Source organism: Hyperolius riggenbachi, chromosome 7, assembly GCF_040937935.1.
Source record: "Hyperolius riggenbachi isolate aHypRig1 chromosome 7, aHypRig1.pri, whole genome shotgun sequence".
Classification (NCBI taxonomy): domain Eukaryota; kingdom Metazoa; phylum Chordata; class Amphibia; order Anura; family Hyperoliidae; genus Hyperolius; species Hyperolius riggenbachi.
In genome coordinates this window covers 251,141,198-251,159,797 of record NC_090652.1, presented here as the reverse complement: position 1 = coordinate 251,159,797, position 18,600 = coordinate 251,141,198, and the positions used below count along the sequence as shown (strand labels likewise).

The 18,600-nt window shown below is 42.8% G+C and overlaps 1 protein-coding gene across 4 annotated transcripts in view; it reads left to right on the top strand.

Annotated features, from left to right (window-relative positions):
- The window catches only part of LOC137524955 (dynein axonemal heavy chain 11-like), a 378,600-nt gene that overhangs the window by 302,992 nt on the left and 57,008 nt on the right, over nt 1–18,600 (top strand). For all 4 annotated transcript variants that reach the window (XM_068245507.1, XM_068245505.1, XM_068245508.1 and 1 more), the window contains one exon: nt 10,853–11,095. In XM_068245507.1, coding sequence (XP_068101608.1) covers nt 10,853–11,095 — 243 coding nt within the window. The remainder of the gene's footprint in view (nt 1–10,852; nt 11,096–18,600) is intronic.

The window sequence follows — 18,600 nt, the reverse complement described above, 5'->3', positions numbered from 1 at the left end:
CACATTACTTCCTTATTGTAAAACTTTACTACTCTGAAAAAAAATCTCTGGGATATTCAAAATAACTGTCTCTAAGACCAGATCATTTTTCAAAACTGGCCAGAGCTTTTTAACAATATTTTGAAATGTCCCTAATGGCTTGAATACTGAACTGTGTAACAAACTAATGTAACTGTAACTGGAACAAATTAATTTTTAGAAAACACTAGGGCACATGAGCAGCGGGGGCCCTGGGCTTTGCCACTACCCAGGACCCCCATTCTATATGCAACACCAGAAGGGCAGCTCAGGGTTACCCCAGTGCTCCCACCACCAGGGGAACCTGCAGCTGCCACAGAATCAACAATGCAAAACACAAGATGTGATTACTCACTCCAAGACAGCAACTTGCCTTTTAAATTGTTCCACAGATAGCTTGTCAGCCAATAAAAAGATGCAAATACGTGCACCTGTGTTTGCAGTACCAAATACAGCAAGAGCTGAAGTGGACAGCCTATTTATTACAACCATTGATCAACAACCAGAGAATCATCATGTGCTTAAATTTGCTTTAATCTTGAACCTGCAAAATCTTGTACAAAAACAGTGGTTCACATACATTTAAAACATCCTAAAACCAAACACTGACACTTGAGCTGCTACTTCTCTGAAATGGACTGCAATAGAGAGAGAGCTCAGTCATTAATTTTTAGGTAAGCTCCTAAAGAGAATATGTACTGTAAAATTCTTACAATAAAAAGCATACCATTCTATTCATTATGTTCTCCTGGGCCCCTGTGTGCTGTTTCTGCCAATCTCTGCTGAGATCCTGGCTTGTAATTGCCAGTTTTAGGCAGTGTTTACAAACAAAAAACATGGCTGCTAACCAGAGTGTGATAGGGTGAGAGGAGAGCTTGGAGAGGGTGTGTAAAACTTCTGCCTTTCACAAGCAGTGCTGCACATTCCACACATTTCAGCCTGAGCCCGACAGAGCCGACAGAGGAAAGAAGATAAGATTTATTACAGAGACAGTGCAACTAGAAAAGGCTGCAGTATGCCAGAGCACATTAGAACAGGTATTGGAACTTATAGGATAGAAGAAATAAGGCTCAACATTTTGTTATAGAGTCTCTTTAAAGCACACCTAAAGCAAGAAGCACATGGTAGCTCCCATTCAGTATTTATTTCCTTTTAAACAATACCAGTTGCCTGCAGTCCTATTGATCTGTTTGGCTGCAGTAGTGTCTTAATCACTCACCTGAAACAAGCATGTGGATAAGCCAGTCAGATTTCAGTCAGAGCACCCGATCTGCATGCTTGTTCAGAGTCTATGGCTAAAAGTATTAGAGGCAGAGGATTAGCTGGAGAGCCAGGCAATTTGCATTCTTTAAGAGGAAATAAATATGTTAGCCTCTATATTCCTTTCACTTCATGTATGCACTAGGAAGTTTTAACTACTATGACATGTTCCCATTGAAAAATAACTATCCCTTGTCTTTTAACAAAAATAAATAAATACATAAATGTAAATTAAAATCTTTAAAAAAATTCAGGTAGTTTTCTGGACAAAGTGTGCAATGTATTGTTTATTCTCATTAATATACACCATAAACCATTTAAAGACAGATCAGAATCTGTCCAGATAAAAAATAATACAATGCATTCTAAATGAATTATTGGAATGTATTCACATTTTGGGGGGGCTGTAAAAACTGGTGACGAAATGGTTAGCAGACAACAACATTAATGTTTTGGAGTAGCCCGGCCAGAGTCCTGACTTGAATCCAATTGAGAATGTTTGGAGGCAGCTAAAGACCAGGGTGATGGCAAAAAGACCCTCCAACCTGAAAGATTTGGAGCCCATTGCTAAAGATTAAAGGGCAAACCTGTGGAGACATGCAAAAAGCTGGTCTGCAATTATAGGAAGCGTTTGATTGCCATAATAGCCAATATAGGCTTTTCTATTGATTATTCAATAAACTGTGAGATAAAATAACGGAGGGGTGTGACCTGATTGAATACAAACAAATCAAATTCAAAAAGTACAAAACTTTATTATTTGTATATCAGAAAAGTGTTAAAACATGAAAGGTAATGCAACTCCCACCTAGTGGTCACCCATCCAAATATCCCACCCGCTCCCCCCACGACCCACCAACCCCCACAATGCCAGCTAGATCAAATAAGACATGTGCACATGAACCGGTTTTGCAACTGCGCAGTTCCTCTCTAAACTAAATAGGAGCGGAGAAGAATAACTTGGCAAACTTGTGACCAATTAGAGTCCACAGGACAATACGCAGGGTACCACTGCGGATTCCGTTGGATGTATTGCCTCAGGCCAGCAGGTCAATGCTCTACATAGCAGAAGGTTGCAGTATCGAAACAGGCCGTAATATGTGCCAAACCAGCAGAACAGTGTCTCTATATGTCTGATTCACCACAGCAGCTTGTCATAACAGCGTCCAAAGGAAAAAGCCATAATGTGTAACAGCAACTCAGCCTGTAGGTACAACATGTATCAGCCAGATCACAGCCAAAGTTTAAACATGGTTGACAGGCATATTATCTTCCATAGTAGCAAGCACGATGTATGCAGCTCCGCCAAGCAAGCACTTGAGAAAAGCACATAGACAGCAACAGCTTAGCTGTGTCAGTGAAGCGTAGCATATGTGGCATCAAGTTCATATAAGCAGCATGCATGTGTCATGGTGCGGCCAAACTGCAATAGCTCAAGGGGAAGCAATGTCAGTGCCCAAGGGCTCTTACTGTGTCCAGAGTGAAAGAGTTGCTGATGGCTAGTGGTGAGGAGATTGGTTCATCTGTGGACCAGACATGACGAGGCATTGCTGGAAGGGAGGAAGCCGGGGATCCATGGGAGCAACAAGAGGGAAGAGGAGAGGGGCGCCAATGGTGGAGGACGGCGTCCTCAATCGATTTCGCCGGCTCTTCCGGCTTCTTCAGGAGGCGTGTCCCTCCGTACATGACTCCGCGGCTAAGTGCCAGCCGCCGACCAATCCGGACGAGGATGCGGCGTCCCCCGCCCCCACCCCAGGGCCAGCGCGAGCGGGAAGGCAGGGCAGGCAGACACGACGAGCGCGCCCGATAGCGCGCACGGCGCGTCCGCCAAGCCCCGCCCACCCGCACGCAGGCCCAGGGGAGGGGGCGGCAGACGCCGCAGAGCAGCCGGCTCAGACGGGAGCAGCACACCAGCAGCGAATGTCCAACACCTGTTAGCAAATAAATGGAGCATATGCCCCCAATGTACAAACAAACCGTTCTACATAACAAGAAACATTATCATATAACAAAGGTCATATTATTCAATATTATAATAGATAGTAGGTATACCCTCGCTAAATGATGCCCAAAATTATGCCATCTTATAGAGTGGCAGGTGCGCGAAAAGCACACCTGCACCTAGATGGAAACCAAGTCTTTGGCAATATCTAGATATGTCATCAAGAGAAATATATGATGCCGCGAGGTTGGCAGGTAAAATGCCCCAGTGGGAAGCCTCCAGCCCCCACCACACGGAAATGCACCGCAGACACAGGGAAAAAAAGAGCACAGTCACCCAAAAATCAAACCCCCTTTACTGAAGTGGAAGGAAAGGGACATAGCTGGTATTTTCATTCAGACCTGGCGATCTAGTCGCTTCAAGATCAAAAATCCAGCGTGCCTCAGGCTGTAACAATAAACGATCCATGTTGCCACCCCTCACAGCTTTGTGAATCCTGTCCAAGCCGACAAATCGTAGTTGCTGAAAATTGCCACCGTGGACGGATTTAAAATGTCTCGCCACAGGGGTAATGGTTATTGGGATTAGTACTTTTAATACTTGTAATATGCTGTGAGATACGCGACCGGAATTCATTTTTGGTCTTACCCACATAGAAAGCCCCGCATGGGCAAATTAACAGATAAACCACAAGGGAAGTGTTGCAATTAACATAATGTGGGAAGTGCCATTCACGACCATCCGGTAGGCAGATAGATCTGCCCACTTGGATGTACCGACATACCGAACAACCGCCACAAGTATAAGTGCCCGTTACCTTGCAATGCTTTGTGCCAGCTTGGGGATCCACAAAGTGGCTGTTAACCAAAAAATCTCGTAAAGATGGCGCTCTACGAAATGAAAAGAGAGGGGTTCTAGTTACAAAAGTGCTTAATTCTATTGATTATTGAGAAGGGTATGAATACATTTGCCCGGGGTATGAATAATTATGGGCAGCACTGTATATAAACATGCAAATACTCCTAGATATGTATCTGTGACAAAGCAGACAAACAAACTTTCTGATAAGCCCGACGAAGGCTGCAAGGCCGAAAGCTTGCTTATTTTTATTCATTTCTAGTTAGCCAATAAATAGTATCATCCTGATTTAAAACTTCTTGATTCTAAGATGCATTTGCAAAAGTAATATGTGTTTCTATTGTTGCTATAAATAAAAACCTCAGGGTAATATAGTTGAAGGAGATGACCCTTATTAATATTATTAATACCCTCAATGAAATACATGCACAAGTGCCCAGTGCCATAGAAAATACTTGGTGTCATGGGCATGGAGCCAAAGTTATACTTACCCACCTAAGATCTGAGGGAGCAGCCTTGAAGACCAGCTTGTTAAACACAGACTGAGATGCCACTTTATCAGAAGTCTGATGCCTCAACCAGTCGGGTATTTCAGTACTTAAATAACTCTCAATTGTGCCTGATTATAAACAGTGCTACAGAAGGAAGATGCACAGGACAAATGGTCACAAAATAGATTGACCACAGAGAGAAAAACATTGGTAAGAATTTCTCTCTGACGTGTATTCAGAAACTGCAAACAAAATCGTAATACACAATTTTTGAGAAAATGGACTAGTCCCAAACCTTTCAGATCTGTCAGATTTTCACTTCCTACTGTAAGCCTAAGGAGAAAATAAATTTATAGTAAATTTTGTACACATGCATTTACAAATGTTACAATGTTTCGCAATAGTGGTCCTTTAAAGTTTCTCTGAAGAAAGAGTAAAAAGTATGGTTATCCTTCAAACAATCCTCAATGTGAAATTAAATAAAAAAAAGAAATCATTTACAAATCATGTCTTAAAATCCACCCCTTGGCTTTTAATGGCTAGTCTGCCATTTCAGAGCATAAGTTTTATTGTGAAATGAGCAGACTAAGCCCAGAGAGGCTGAGATTCTGAACCTTGTAAATAACTACGCCCATGATGCAATTAAACTGAATGACAATCATATTGCTGGGACAATCAAAGCTCTATGTGGCATATTTAATTGTAAGGCAAACATATCCATGATGGGACAGAAACCGGTGGCGTGTTAACCTTTCTCATTATCGACACTTCCTGCTCAGTATTGTGTCAGCGACATCTCGGAGGGATAATCACACTGTACACATGCAATCATCGTGGGAGAGGAGATTTCCATTGAAATTAACGTTGTCAGACTCATTTCACAATTGCAATAAAGACACTGTACTGTGTTAAGAGAGTTTAGAGCTGACAGAAGAAGGGTAAACCTAAATACAGAGAGGCTGATTTGCAACAAGATTATTACCCAACTTGATTTGTCTACATTACAAATGTCTGATTGATGCCAAGGAAATGTTTTTTTTTTTTTTTGAAAAATTTTGAACATGATTGGCTAATGGTTTGTAGGCTTTTAGGTACAGATTAGATGCAGGAGGATGAATCTAGAAAATGGGGCTTATCCTTGATAGGAATCTTTACTGGCTTTCAGTTAAATGGAAACTTCGCTTTTTGTTAAAAAATTCCAGTTCATTCACTTAAAGTGAACCAGAGACGAAGCACCCTCATATATTTTACCATATATATCAATGGTAACATTAGAGAAAACACCTACCCTGCTCTCTGTTTCATCCTTCACTGCTTAGCCTGCTTGTTAGCAGCCCTGATAAAATCCCCGACTGAGCATTCAGTCTGGCTTTGCTCAGGAATCATTATAGCAGTGTCAGAAGGGGGCAAGCTTGGGCTTGAAAATACATCATAGAAGACAGACTCCGCTATAATGATTTCTGAGCAAAACCAGACTGAATGCTCAGTCTGGATTTTATCAGGGCTGATAACAAGCAAGCTAAGCAGTGAATAATGCAACAGCGAGCAGGGTAGGTGTTTTCTCTAATGTTCCCACTGATATATATGTATGGTAAAATACATTATGGTGCTTCCTCACTTTAAACTTCACATATTGCAGGGATTAAAGAGAATCTGTATTGTTAAAATCACACAAAAGTAAACATACCAGTGCGTTAGGGGACATCTCCTATTACCCTCTGTCACAATTTCGCCACTCCCCGCCGCGTTAAAAGTGGTTAAAAACAGTTTTAAAAAGTTTATAAACAAACAAAATGGCCACCAAAACAGGAAGTAGGTTGATGTACAGTATGTCCACACATAGAAAATACATCCATACACAAGCAGGCTGTATACAGCCTTCCTTTTGAATCTCAAGAGATCATTTGTGTGTTTCTTTCTCCCTGCATCTCTTATGCACTGAAGTGTCAGGCTGCTCTTTTCTTCCTGCAAACAGCTTTGCCCTTGTCTGTAATTCTTCAGTATGTGAAAGCCCAGCCAGCTCAGAGGACGATTTATCCAGCTTGTAAAAGATAAGAGAGAAGAGAGAAGCTGCTCTAATCTAAATAACACACAGGCAGTGTGCATAGAGGGGCCTGGAACAGGGAGTTCATAGCAGAACCACAACACTGAAGAACTTGGCAGCCTTCCAGACACAGGTTGACAAGTCTGACAAGAGAGAGATAAGTTGATTTATTACAGAGACTGTGATAGTACAAAGTGCTGCAGTAAGCCAGAACACATTAGAATAGCTTTTGGAACTTGTAGGATGATAAAAAACAGGATGCAATTTTTGTTACAGAGTCTCTTTAAGGCCCAACTAACTTAGAGGGGAACTTCAGCCTAAACAAACATACTGTCATTAAGTTAATTTAGTTAATTAAAATAGACCGGTAATGTAATCTCTTACCCACCCTGTTTTAAAAGAACAGGCAAATATTTGTGATTTCATGAGGGCAGCCATCTGTTTGTTGGAAAGTAGGTGACAGGGATCATGAGGCACAGTTCCAACTGTCCTGTGTCCTGATCACCCCTCCCAGCTTCGCGTGCTAGGCTTCAAATCTCAAATTCAATATTTTAAAAAACAAATTTACGCCAAAACAGCAGAAGGCGAACAACAACATTAGAAATTCCATCATGCTTTGCACAGCATCAGAGGAAAAATACTCGGGCAGATTTCTTTGATAGGGCGGAGCTTAGCTTCTATGCAGCTAAAAATTAAGGCTTGGGTAAGGCTTGATAAAAAAAACACCAAGCATTTTCAGTGCTGCTCAGTAGATTTTTAGTCTGGAGGTTCACTTTAAAATGGGTGTACATCAAAATAGGAAGCCCGACCCGATATTTATTTGATGCCGAGGGCGCCCAAATTTCCCCTGCTTACCAATAATTCAATAGGCCCCTATGGTGGTGCCCAAACTTTCACCACTAGCTGGCTTCCAAATTTACTGCTTCCTAAAATAGACCTACAGTGTAAATGCCTAAGAGCCAGATTGACATTTACTATGACTGTTCCCCTCCTTTTTTGTACCCAATGCAGCAATGGTCGACTACCTCCTTAACCTCCCTGGCGGTAAGCCTGAGCTGAGCTCGGGCTATGCCGCCGGGAGGCACCGCTTAGGCCCCGCTGGGCCGATTTGCATAATTTTTTTTTGTTACACGCAGCTAGCACTTTGCTAGCTGCGTGTAACCTCCGATCGCCGCCGCTACCCGCCGATCCGCCGCTATACCCGTCGCCGCAGCCGCCCCCCCCCCCCCCCCCAGACCCCCTGCGCTGCCTGGCCAATCAGTGCCAGGCAGCGCTGTGGGGTGGATCGGATTCCCCTTTGACGTCACGCCATGGCGACGGGGGAAGCCCTCCAAGATCTCCGAAGGCGATCGGAGGGGCTGGGGGGATGCCGCTCAGCAGCGGCTATCATGTAGCGAGACAAAAAAAGGTATTTGCTGCCCCCTGGCGGATTTTAACAAACCGCCAGGGAGGTTAAGCAGCGGGGAAGCTTTGTGTCAGCTCTGGAATGTAACATACTGTGGTTAGAACTGCACTGCTATGTCTCTCTACCTCTCCGTCCTGAGATAGGCTGGCTCAGTAGTACAGGCAGAAGTGGAGTACCCCTCAGGCCACACTATGAGGATCCTCCCACCCACAGATGACACAGTCTCTACGCAGTCTTTTTGTAAAGGCAGAAAACTGCCATGGCAGTTCTTCAGAAAGAGGGTGTGGTTAACTAAAAAAATAAAAAACCTGGATTTTATGGCACAGTGGTCCATGTTTCTATATGTTTTCCTGCTACTCTGTTACATCTTCTGCTGCCTGTGCTGATAGCATGGGTTTTGTTTTTACACCGGAGGCACATTGGCCAATGCGCATTCTCAAAGCAAGGTTAATTATTGAAATCTCTGGAAGTATCAACTTTGAAACTTACATTATGCAGCTAAGGTTTCCTGGAGCTGTACACCGATTCATACGGCCATAAAGGAAACCTGAAGTGAAAAGGAATACAGAGTCTGCCATCTTTATTTCCTTATAAACAACATGCAGCGGAGTTGTTGGCTTGAGTTGTTTTTAAGTCACACACCTACAGCAAGCATGCAGCCAGTGGAGTCACACCAAAGGCAAAGCATATGATGTGCAGCTCATTCTGGGCCAGTGACTTGTAAAAATATAGTGGCAAAGCATCAGCACAAAAGACAGGCAAATGGCATTGTTGATTAGGGAATATAGATGGAAGCCTTCATATTCCTCTCCCGAAAGACACCTTCCGTCTCTTTCCTCTTGATACCAAACTGAGGAATCTTAAAGTAGACCTGAACTCTTGCACAGGAAATAAGGAAAACAGAGAGAAATGCACCCTGTATGTATTTAGTGAGTTTAGCCTGTCTAATTCCCCCTCATCTGTGTCTAATCACAAGCTGTAATTTGATATTTCCCCTGTGTCACATGACTGCCACGGCAGATAAGCCTATTTGAAAGCACAGGATGTTCACAATATGTCTGCTTCCATGAATCAGGAAGTAGAAACAGTGCAGATGTATTTTAGGATTTGTATCAGATGTAACAAAGAATTTTTTTTGTTTAAAGGTTATTATGCTGTTGTGTATCTTTTAGAGCAAAGAAGATGTTCTGGTTCAGGTGTGCTTTAATTGCTCATCAGTTACTTGGTATTACTGCAGGTCCCAGCACCTTACATAGACATATGGGGATATATTCACTAAACTCTGGTAAACTTTACTTGTGCAGGCAGCCCATGTTACATTTACTAGGCTTTATGCAAATTACGTAATGCATTATATAGTTCATGAAACGTACATTATATATGCAACACCTATGTCGCTTATGTAACAGGCATGCAATAAGTGTACTGCATGGGGGCTACTGTCAGCTGACTATTAGCAGTTAACAGTCACCTCTTAGGGTTACAGTAGCAACGCTCGCGGTACTCAAGTACTACAGGTCACACTAATAGTATAACTTATGGTACACTGCTGGTGGTAGTGCCAGTAATATTGCCGTGCAAAATCTCCATGCGGCAATATTCCAACTGGTTAGTGCATCGGGCCTTTATTGTCATACATTATTAGATGTAATCTGTAAAGCACTACAGAAAATGTATCAAAGCTATACAAATCCATAATAATAATCCTGCCTAATAATAGGCAAGTGTCTCTGCCTCCCATGTCCCTATGTGTGTGTTTTTTTGTTGTGCGCATGTGCAGGGACGCAGAGACACTGAGCTAGGGGAGTGACACGCGGACGGGGCCAGGAGGGGCGGGCGTGTGTGAGCGCCCCAGGCGCATGTGCCGTTGACAGACCTAGAGCCTGTTTTTAAACGGGCTAAGGTCTCTAGTAATAATAATAGCAAAATAAAGAAATAAATAAAATACAAAATTAATAAATGACATAACAGACAAAAATATGTCACTAATGTTCAGTAAAAGTCAAGAAATGAACGTCAAATACACATGTCTAAAATATCTTTGCAAAATACAAATAAACCCAGATGCGTCGGAAATCACTCTCCATTCTCCAATCTTTGTTTACACTTCTGAGGCAAGACTGCTCACATGATCAATAGAAAATGCACAAACAACGTCCCCGTCCATGCCACCGGCTACCATGCCTGGAAGTGAAGATCCTCATACTACAGCACCATTTTATCTTTTGATGAGATTTACAGCGCCACATAAACCGTCCCCTTGTGTTGTATGATATGATTCCAGCCTCCTATTTTAAGCCTTAAAATACTTGACCCTTAATATTATTCACGCTGTAAGTTAGTCAAACTTGCTGCACGGAACAGTGGAAGCAGCGTGCGCCGAGACACACATTCTCTTGATCTCTTTGAACAATGACTGAAAAGAATTGCAGGGACAAGAGAATTAAGGATGGAGATCCTGCTGGTCAAAGCACAGGAAACCTGGATCTGCAGCCACCCTGCCATGAAGGATTATTCCTGTTTTCTGTCATATTCAATGAAACTCCTTTGTAGCACAAATCTGGGGGTCCTCAGTATACAGAGAAAGGCAAGGAGGGGGGAGGCATTAAAAAAAAAGGAAAAATAAAACAAACAAACAAGAAAAATAAAATGGAGAGGAATAATGATGTTACTACAATGTTTCTGCCGTAACAGTTTGACTGCTTTTTCTTGAAATAATGTCACTGATGGTCATTATGCTGAGACCTCTACTGATATCCCCCAAGAGATTCAATGTGAAATATATTTTCTGTCATGATGATTACATCCAATGTTCTCTTCTTTTTCTGCTCTAGTTTGATAGGAAGCTTGCCTTAGCACCTGGATTCGTCATACCCTCTAACCTTGATTATGAAGGCTACCATAGATACGTTGATGAGATGTTGCCACCTGAAAGCCCCATCCATTATGGCCTCCACCCTAACGCAGAGATTGAATTCTTAACTGTGACTTCAGACAATCTTTTCCGTACCTTGTTAGAATTGCAGTCTCGAGATTCAGTACGCGGGGAAGGAGTGCCACAAACAGAGGAGGAGAAGGTTAGTCAGATGAAGCCAGTTCCTCATTGGATTCTGTGCATGTTCTCTGTAACACGAGGTTTCACCATACTTGATCTTCACGTGTGTCATGATCTTCCATTTCAGCTTATGTCATATATATATATATATATATGTCTTCTTCAGATTTTTATTTCTGTATTGCAGTTATATTTTATTGCTACAAAATACAAAATGAAAGCAAAAAGAAAAAAAACTAATCAGGGAACCCAAATAGTCTATTAATAACCACAAGGCTCTTTTTCATGCTTAATGGCCAAATAGCCCAAAACAGTTGCAACGTTAAAAGACTCTGTTAATTTAATATTGTAGCCCTTATTCATTTCACACACAGAAAGTTGAGCTGTCGGTGGGGGTCGACGAGCCCAAATAAAAGTCAATAGTCAATAGCTAATTAATAGATTTGCCAAGTGCTGCAACTAATTCTCTGGGTTATTGCCAGCAATAAGTGATATGTGTTCATATAATTGCACTCTTGACATGAAGTTCATACATCCACCTCTCCCCCCTTCATGGACTCACTCACCAGATGTTGAGGTCTCAACAAGACCAGTCTGTACCTTCGGGGTGTATGGCCCCCCGTCGCCTCACGAGCTCACTCTTTCTCTTCCTGGCCGGGTGCGAGAATGTTCCATGCGTGGGTGGTCCTTGAAGTTATGAGAGCATGTGGGTAGAAAAACACAGGAAGACCAGCCTCCTATCGTGTAATTCTGATTTATTAAATAAAACAAATGTCCAATAAAACCAAGTTTAAAAAAGATCAGCACTACTCAATACACATAAGGTTCAAGTGGAGTCAGCTCCTGTGTGGCCACCAGTGACCCACGTATCCCCTCAGTGTAAACCGCCGTGTGCTGCTCAATACCGCTGAGACGCTAAGCCGGCTGCCAGCGCTCACTCTGCGTGTTACGTCACTCCGTGGCTCCACCCCTGATGAGTTGCTAAGCAATGAAACACGTAGGGCGGAGCCACAGAGTGACGTAACACGCAGAGTGAGCGCTGGCAGCCGGCTTAGCCCCTGATGAGTTGCAAAGCAATGAAATGCATAGGGCGGAGCCACGGAGTGACGTAACACGCAGAGTGAGCGCTGGCAGACGGCTTAGCGTCACAGCGGCATTGAGCAGCACACGGCGGTTTACACTGAGGGGATACGTGGGTCACTGGTGGCCACACAGGAGTTGACTCCACTTGAACCTTATGTTTATTGAGCAGTGCTGATCTTTTTTTAAACTTGGTTTTATTGGACATTTGTTTTATTTAATAAATCAGAATTACACGATAGGAGGCTGGTCTTCCTGTGTTTTTCTCCCCACATGCTCTCATAACTTCAAGGACCACCCACGCATGGAACATTCTCGCATCCGGCCAGGAAAAGAAAGAGTGAGCTTGTGAGGCGATGGGGGGGGGGGGGGGGGGCATACATCCCGAAGGTGCAGACTGGTCTTGTTGAGGCCTCAACATCTGGTGAGTGAGTCCATGAAGGGGGGAGAGGTGGATGTAGATGTATGAACTTCATGTCAAGAGCGCAATTATATGAACACATATCATTGGACTATAACGGGGTGTGTGGAGAAGGGATCACATTGGAGGTGTGGCTGAGGTGTAACTGGGGGTGAGGTGAAGGCATCACTGGAGGTGTGGTTGAAATGTGACTGGAGGTGTGGTGGAGGCACCACCTGTCAGATGCGCTCATGCACCAGCCAGGTACTTGTTAGCGCTTGGTATCTGCAGTCAACAAGTGGCCCCTTATAGAGTCACATCTTGCCGTGGCGTGACATATTGCAGTTTTTTCCGCAGTTTAACACTAGAGTGTGTAAAGTAATGACACGTGTTAAAACTGCTGCCATTTAGCTGAAGTTTAATTGTAGACGTCGATGCTAAACTGCTTGGCAAATGCGCAGTTCAGCCGCCCGTTGAAACAGGCCCTAGATTGTTTAGTAACAACCAGTAACACCCCCCTCTTCCTGCAAGAATGTATTGTTGCACAGCATTGTAATCCTTCTACTGGAACTGGAGTAATCGGCAAACTCTGACACACCCATTAAGCAATTCTATGTCAGGCATCCAGTGAAAAGGCAGTCTTTTCCTCTGCAGATAAAACCAATGTATAAAACCTGATACAACATTTGCAAATGTCCTTGTGACATATAGATCTGGATTGCCATGATTGAGTTTTGTGTGAAAAAGTGAGATTTCGCTTTAAGGGACTAAAAACTATCATAAAATAACATTGTAGAGCTTTACTCATCCAAGTCAAATTGTAAGACTGGAGAGATTAATGAGTAGTATGATTATGATGTAAGACTGTTCTTAATGAGTAACTCTTAGGCATTAAATACAAAATTAATTTTCTGGTGCAGGCTGTTACAATAGTCAAGAGGATGCTAACCAGGCAAAGCCAAACTTTAAAATCAATCTTACTGTGCTCCTTCTCTCCTCATGTCCCCAGGCTCTAAGCTGGTACGCAGACTAACACAGACGCAAAAGAGAAGTGACATGCTATGCTGTATCAGCCTGATTGGCTGAAGCCTCTGTCACTCACCTCTCTGCGCTGTGATTGGATTCCTGCTCTCCCCTTCACTCTCTGGTTCAGCTGCGTTAGTGCGCAGGGAGGGGGGCCAGAGGCTGTCTCTTGTCACTGTCCTCGGCCCCCCTCCTCCAGAGGCATGTGGGCTCCTTCTCTGCTGCATCTGCTGCCCGCAGAATTCTCCCTCTTTCCCGTGCTGAATACTGGGGAAGAATAAAGGAGCTGCACACAGACTCCCTGAATAATGGTTCCAGGCGATGCAGTTCCCTTCTATACTCTCTGCACTGCCTCCGGTGGTAGTGCAGAGAACAGATGGGAGCGCCAGCACTTGGATACATTATTAGGTGAGTCTGTGCCTGCTGCCTTTATCCTCCCCGCTGTGCTCTGAATCAGTGTGGGGAGGAGGGGGATGCGGAGGGGGGGATTCTTTAACCTGGAGAGCACAAGATGGCCCCTGCCAGGAAAATAATATAAATTGAAAATTAAAAGAAACCAAAACGTAGACAGTGCATTACATCTGATATGTAAGTAGAGCAAGCATTTATCTACTTACATATGTATTTTTGGTCAGGGGCATATGATGGCTAACAGTTGTTCTTTAAGGAAAATTTCCCCACAGAAAAATTCAGTAAGCTGTTTACATGATTTACTGTTCTGCTGCGTTTGCTATGCAGATTCCACAGTCAGTGTGTTAAATTGACTGTACCAAGCTTACATTTTGCTGCTTTATTTTTAATACAATCAGATTCGGAATCAGTGGTGCGGCAGCTGGTATAGGTAAGGAAAAATAAGCTCACAGTTTTCTCTAAGCCAGCCAGGGAATTAAAGTGCTAGAATAAACATAAACATACATACATCTTTCCCTCCATCACCCTCTGTCCCACGAGGTCCAACCTCTTATCTGCCTCCACATGACCTCTATGGCTTCCACTCTCATTATAAGTGTGCCTGCTCTACAGCACTGTTCCACTGTAACATGTGCATTAAGGCACACACAAGAAACCATGTGTAATGCCTAATTATGTCTATATGGACACATTCAGTGACCATTTATTGCCAGCTGGTTATTGACATGACGATTTTTTTTAACACCATACCTTTAAAGATCCTTCACAGAGTGGGCTTATACCCCCAAGAAAATGCAATGTGTTTTTCCTATTCTTTCCTTTCTTCCTTTTCTTTCTGTCAATGTGTTAGCACTTGCTTTTTTTTTCTGTTTTTCTTTTTGCAATCATATCCTGTGAAATTGATCTTATGGACTAATCTAGTCAAAGCAGGTAATTTGGGTTCCGGCAGCTGCCTGGTAAAATGGGCACCGCCTAGACCACAGTGTTAATTGCAGCTATGTCAGCACCCAAGGATTTATTTGGGTCCTGGCGACACCTGATCATTATCATAATTAGGCTTCGCAGATATCAGTGGGAGAAGTTTTCAATGGTAGAGTCGGTGCTTGTATCGGTGGAGAAGATTGTGGCACAGGGAGTCAGTTAGGACTAGGCATCATTCGAGGGATTAATTTAGAGAAAGGGTTCAATTTTAGTTAAAATTACTGACATTTTGCTATCGCCATTAGTAACCAGCCTAATTGCAGTTGGACTTTCTGTGTTAGAATGTGTCCGTTACGACGCACCACAACGCCCCACTATGAACGGTGCCTCATTTAATGATATTCTACTAGCTACTATCCCCGGCGCCCAAACTACCACTGTGCCCTTTTTTGATGTACACAATCTAGTGCAGTAACACTGCAAAATCACACTGTACCGCAGTTGTATGTATTTTTTTGTGCTTTTTAATGGCTTCAATAGAAACATAAAAATGGCTCAATGGGTGTTTGTCAGGGAGTCGGCAAGAATGGCATTGCAGTAGTGACAATGGGTTGATTAACATGATAGAATGTGTGCCATTGTGATCACCAAAAATGAATAGTGGTAAGTGGGAACAAGGCTTACAATATAGGACACGTATCCAGCGTAGGAGATTTGGGCGCAGCCGGTGCCACCGTAGACTGTAGTAGGAATTACGGCTATAGCAGTTCACAGTGAGTAACTTTGGCGCCATCAAAAGACGTAACTTCGGCACCATCAGCAATAGCTGGCAGCCGAATTACATCATTCACTACCATCCATGTGGATCTGGAGGGGGAATAGTACTTAACGCCGCCGGGACTTGTGCAGAAGCAGGGTAAGTTGTATATCGGTTATATCCTGTGTACAAGTCTCCTGGCAGCACGTTCACTCGTACTCCTACTATATACCTTGACAATGCAGATAGCTTTCACCATTGATGCAGCCATTTGTATGAGTATGGTACTATCTAGAAGGTGGCAGTGCTGTAATTACTCTAATCTCTGAACTCTGTTCACCAAAATTATCCTTCCCCTATCCCATCCCCTAACCCTTCTTATGAACAGCTAACTCTAAACAATACTCACCTTTCACCACTTCTGCTTTGGCTTTAGCGTCTTCAGCTTCAGCAACCAATCCACTGGCCCTAGTGCCGTAACTACTGTTACACTACAAATAGCAGTGTCCATTCCACCTGCTCTGTTTCACAACACTGTTCCAGCTATTCCAATTACCTACAATCTGGTACAGGAAAGTACAGCTTTCACCCTTACTATTTTAAAATAGCTGCAATCACTTTAATCGAATTCAATTAGTAAAAAGAAGACAAAAACTTTTAGCTTTTATTCTGTATTGATGTATAGAGCTGATGACCTTTTGTCATACTGATCAGATTATACATAGATCGGAGGAGCTGTACCTGAAGTGACAGCAGCCCCTTCCCTTTCAGGATCACACTCATGTGACTTTATTAGAGGCAGATCAATCAGCACCGGCAATAACTACACCAAATGAAAAGAAACCCCTAGATATTTGACTAGATAAAGGTTTAAGCATCAGATTATGCGCTCAATACTAAAGGTAAATATAACGTTGGTGAAAACACTATATGAGTGTACATGCTCGACTCAGCCAGGTATGCATGTACTTTCCTATGGAGAGGTGAGGGAGGACAAGATTGGGAGACTCTTGTGGACTACAGCCGTCAGAAGGCCAAGTAATGAACAGTGAATTCTCCCCTCTCTGGGTAATTATGGAGGATGGAAAATACCTATATTAGCTTGTTATCCGAATCATCTAAAAAACGACACTCATCTAATGTCTGTAGATGGCATGTACAGTAACTACAGTCATTGAAAAGATGGCATGTACAATATTGCAGTTACCATTGCAACAATATTGCAATTACCATTGCAATATTGCAATGCTGTCTATGTATAAGCACTGTGTTTTTTTGTTTTGTTTTATGTACTGTGCACCTCCTCCCCCACCCCCACCGCCGTTTTACTTGGCAAAAATGAAATCTGATTCTGATTTCCTGGTTCTGAAAAACTGCTCTACAAAACTACTGTGTTAAGTTGTGTTAAAGTATACCTGCACTGATGTAACTATGAGGGATCAGCTCCCCCCCCCCCCGATCCCAGGGGGAGGAGCAGCAGGGAGAAGGAGCCCAGATTTATTCCTTACTTCTCCTCCACCAAGCACCCCTCTGTACTCAACTGGCCTTGCCACTCAGACCTATTGGCGGCAGAGTGACAGAGCTTACCGTTCTAATGCTGCAGCCACAAGGTGTCACTGTCCTCTGCATTTCTCTGCACATCATGCAATGTGCATCAGACCATGAAAAAGGTAGAGAGGATGGTGACACCTAGTGGCTGCAGCGTTAGAGAGACCTGACAGGGGAATAGGTAAACTTCATCACTACCACCAGGCTGATCTGTATGACAGGGCCAGGGGAGCATAGGAGGGAGGCCCAGTGCAAGAATTAAGAAGTCCGGGCCCCACTAGGCAAAGGGTAAAGGTGGTGGCCTAATTGTAGGAAGGGGGCCCCCTAATAGTTTTACAGGGGTGCCCTAATCAGGTGTAGTTACGGCCAAGTACACCTGAACTGAGAGAGATGTGGAGGCTGACATTTTTATTTCCTTTTAAACAATACCAGTTGCCTGGCTGAATCACACACTTAAAACAAACATCCAGCTAATCTAGTCAGACTCCAGTCAGAAACACCTGATCTGCATGCATGTTCAGGGTCTATGTCTAAAACTAATAGCATTGTTTAAAAGGAAATACATACAGTATGTCGGCCTCTTTATCCCTCTCAGTTCAGCGTGCTTTAAAGTTCTTATCCAGTTAACATTTCTCCTGAGTTTTATCCAAAGAGATCATTTTTATCTGATCTAAAAATAACTTTTCAAGACTTAGCAACTAGAAAAGTACTTAAAAGTAAGTAAAAAAGTAATAGCAAACTTATTTTTAGTAATTTCTTGCCTGGTGGGAGCTGTAAAGGTACTTTATTAGTAAAGCCCAATGTACACGATACGATTCTTTATACGATTCGATTATGATTCTATTTACGATCCGATTAAATCTGACATGTCCAATCAGGATTCGATTCAATTCGATTTCCCATTGTTTTGCAATGGCAAGTCGAATTGAATCGAATCGAATCCTGATCGGACACGTTGGATTTAATCGGATCGTAAATAGAATCGTAATCGAATCGTATAAAGAACCGTATCGTGTAGATTGGGCTTAAGGTTTTCAAATATCTCCTTTGTTAAAACTCACTCAAGAGAAAAGTTAATAGGATATGGTCCCAAGTCTGAAAGTGGAACTGTAGTCAAAATTTCCCCTGTGCTGTAAAGCTTTAGTCACACCATGAAAACCTGTAAGGGCAAACAGTTATTTAATATAGTTATTGAAAAAGTTGTCAATTACATTCCACCAAGGTACACGCTAATTGCAAATGATTTAACTGTACAAACACAGCACAAGGTTTTCTTCTGAAAGATTCAGTGATGTGAATTCCTTATCCAAAAAATGGAATGATTTGATGTATTGGAATGCATTTGTTACTATGTCTTATCCATGCAATGACAGCTCCTAATGATTCT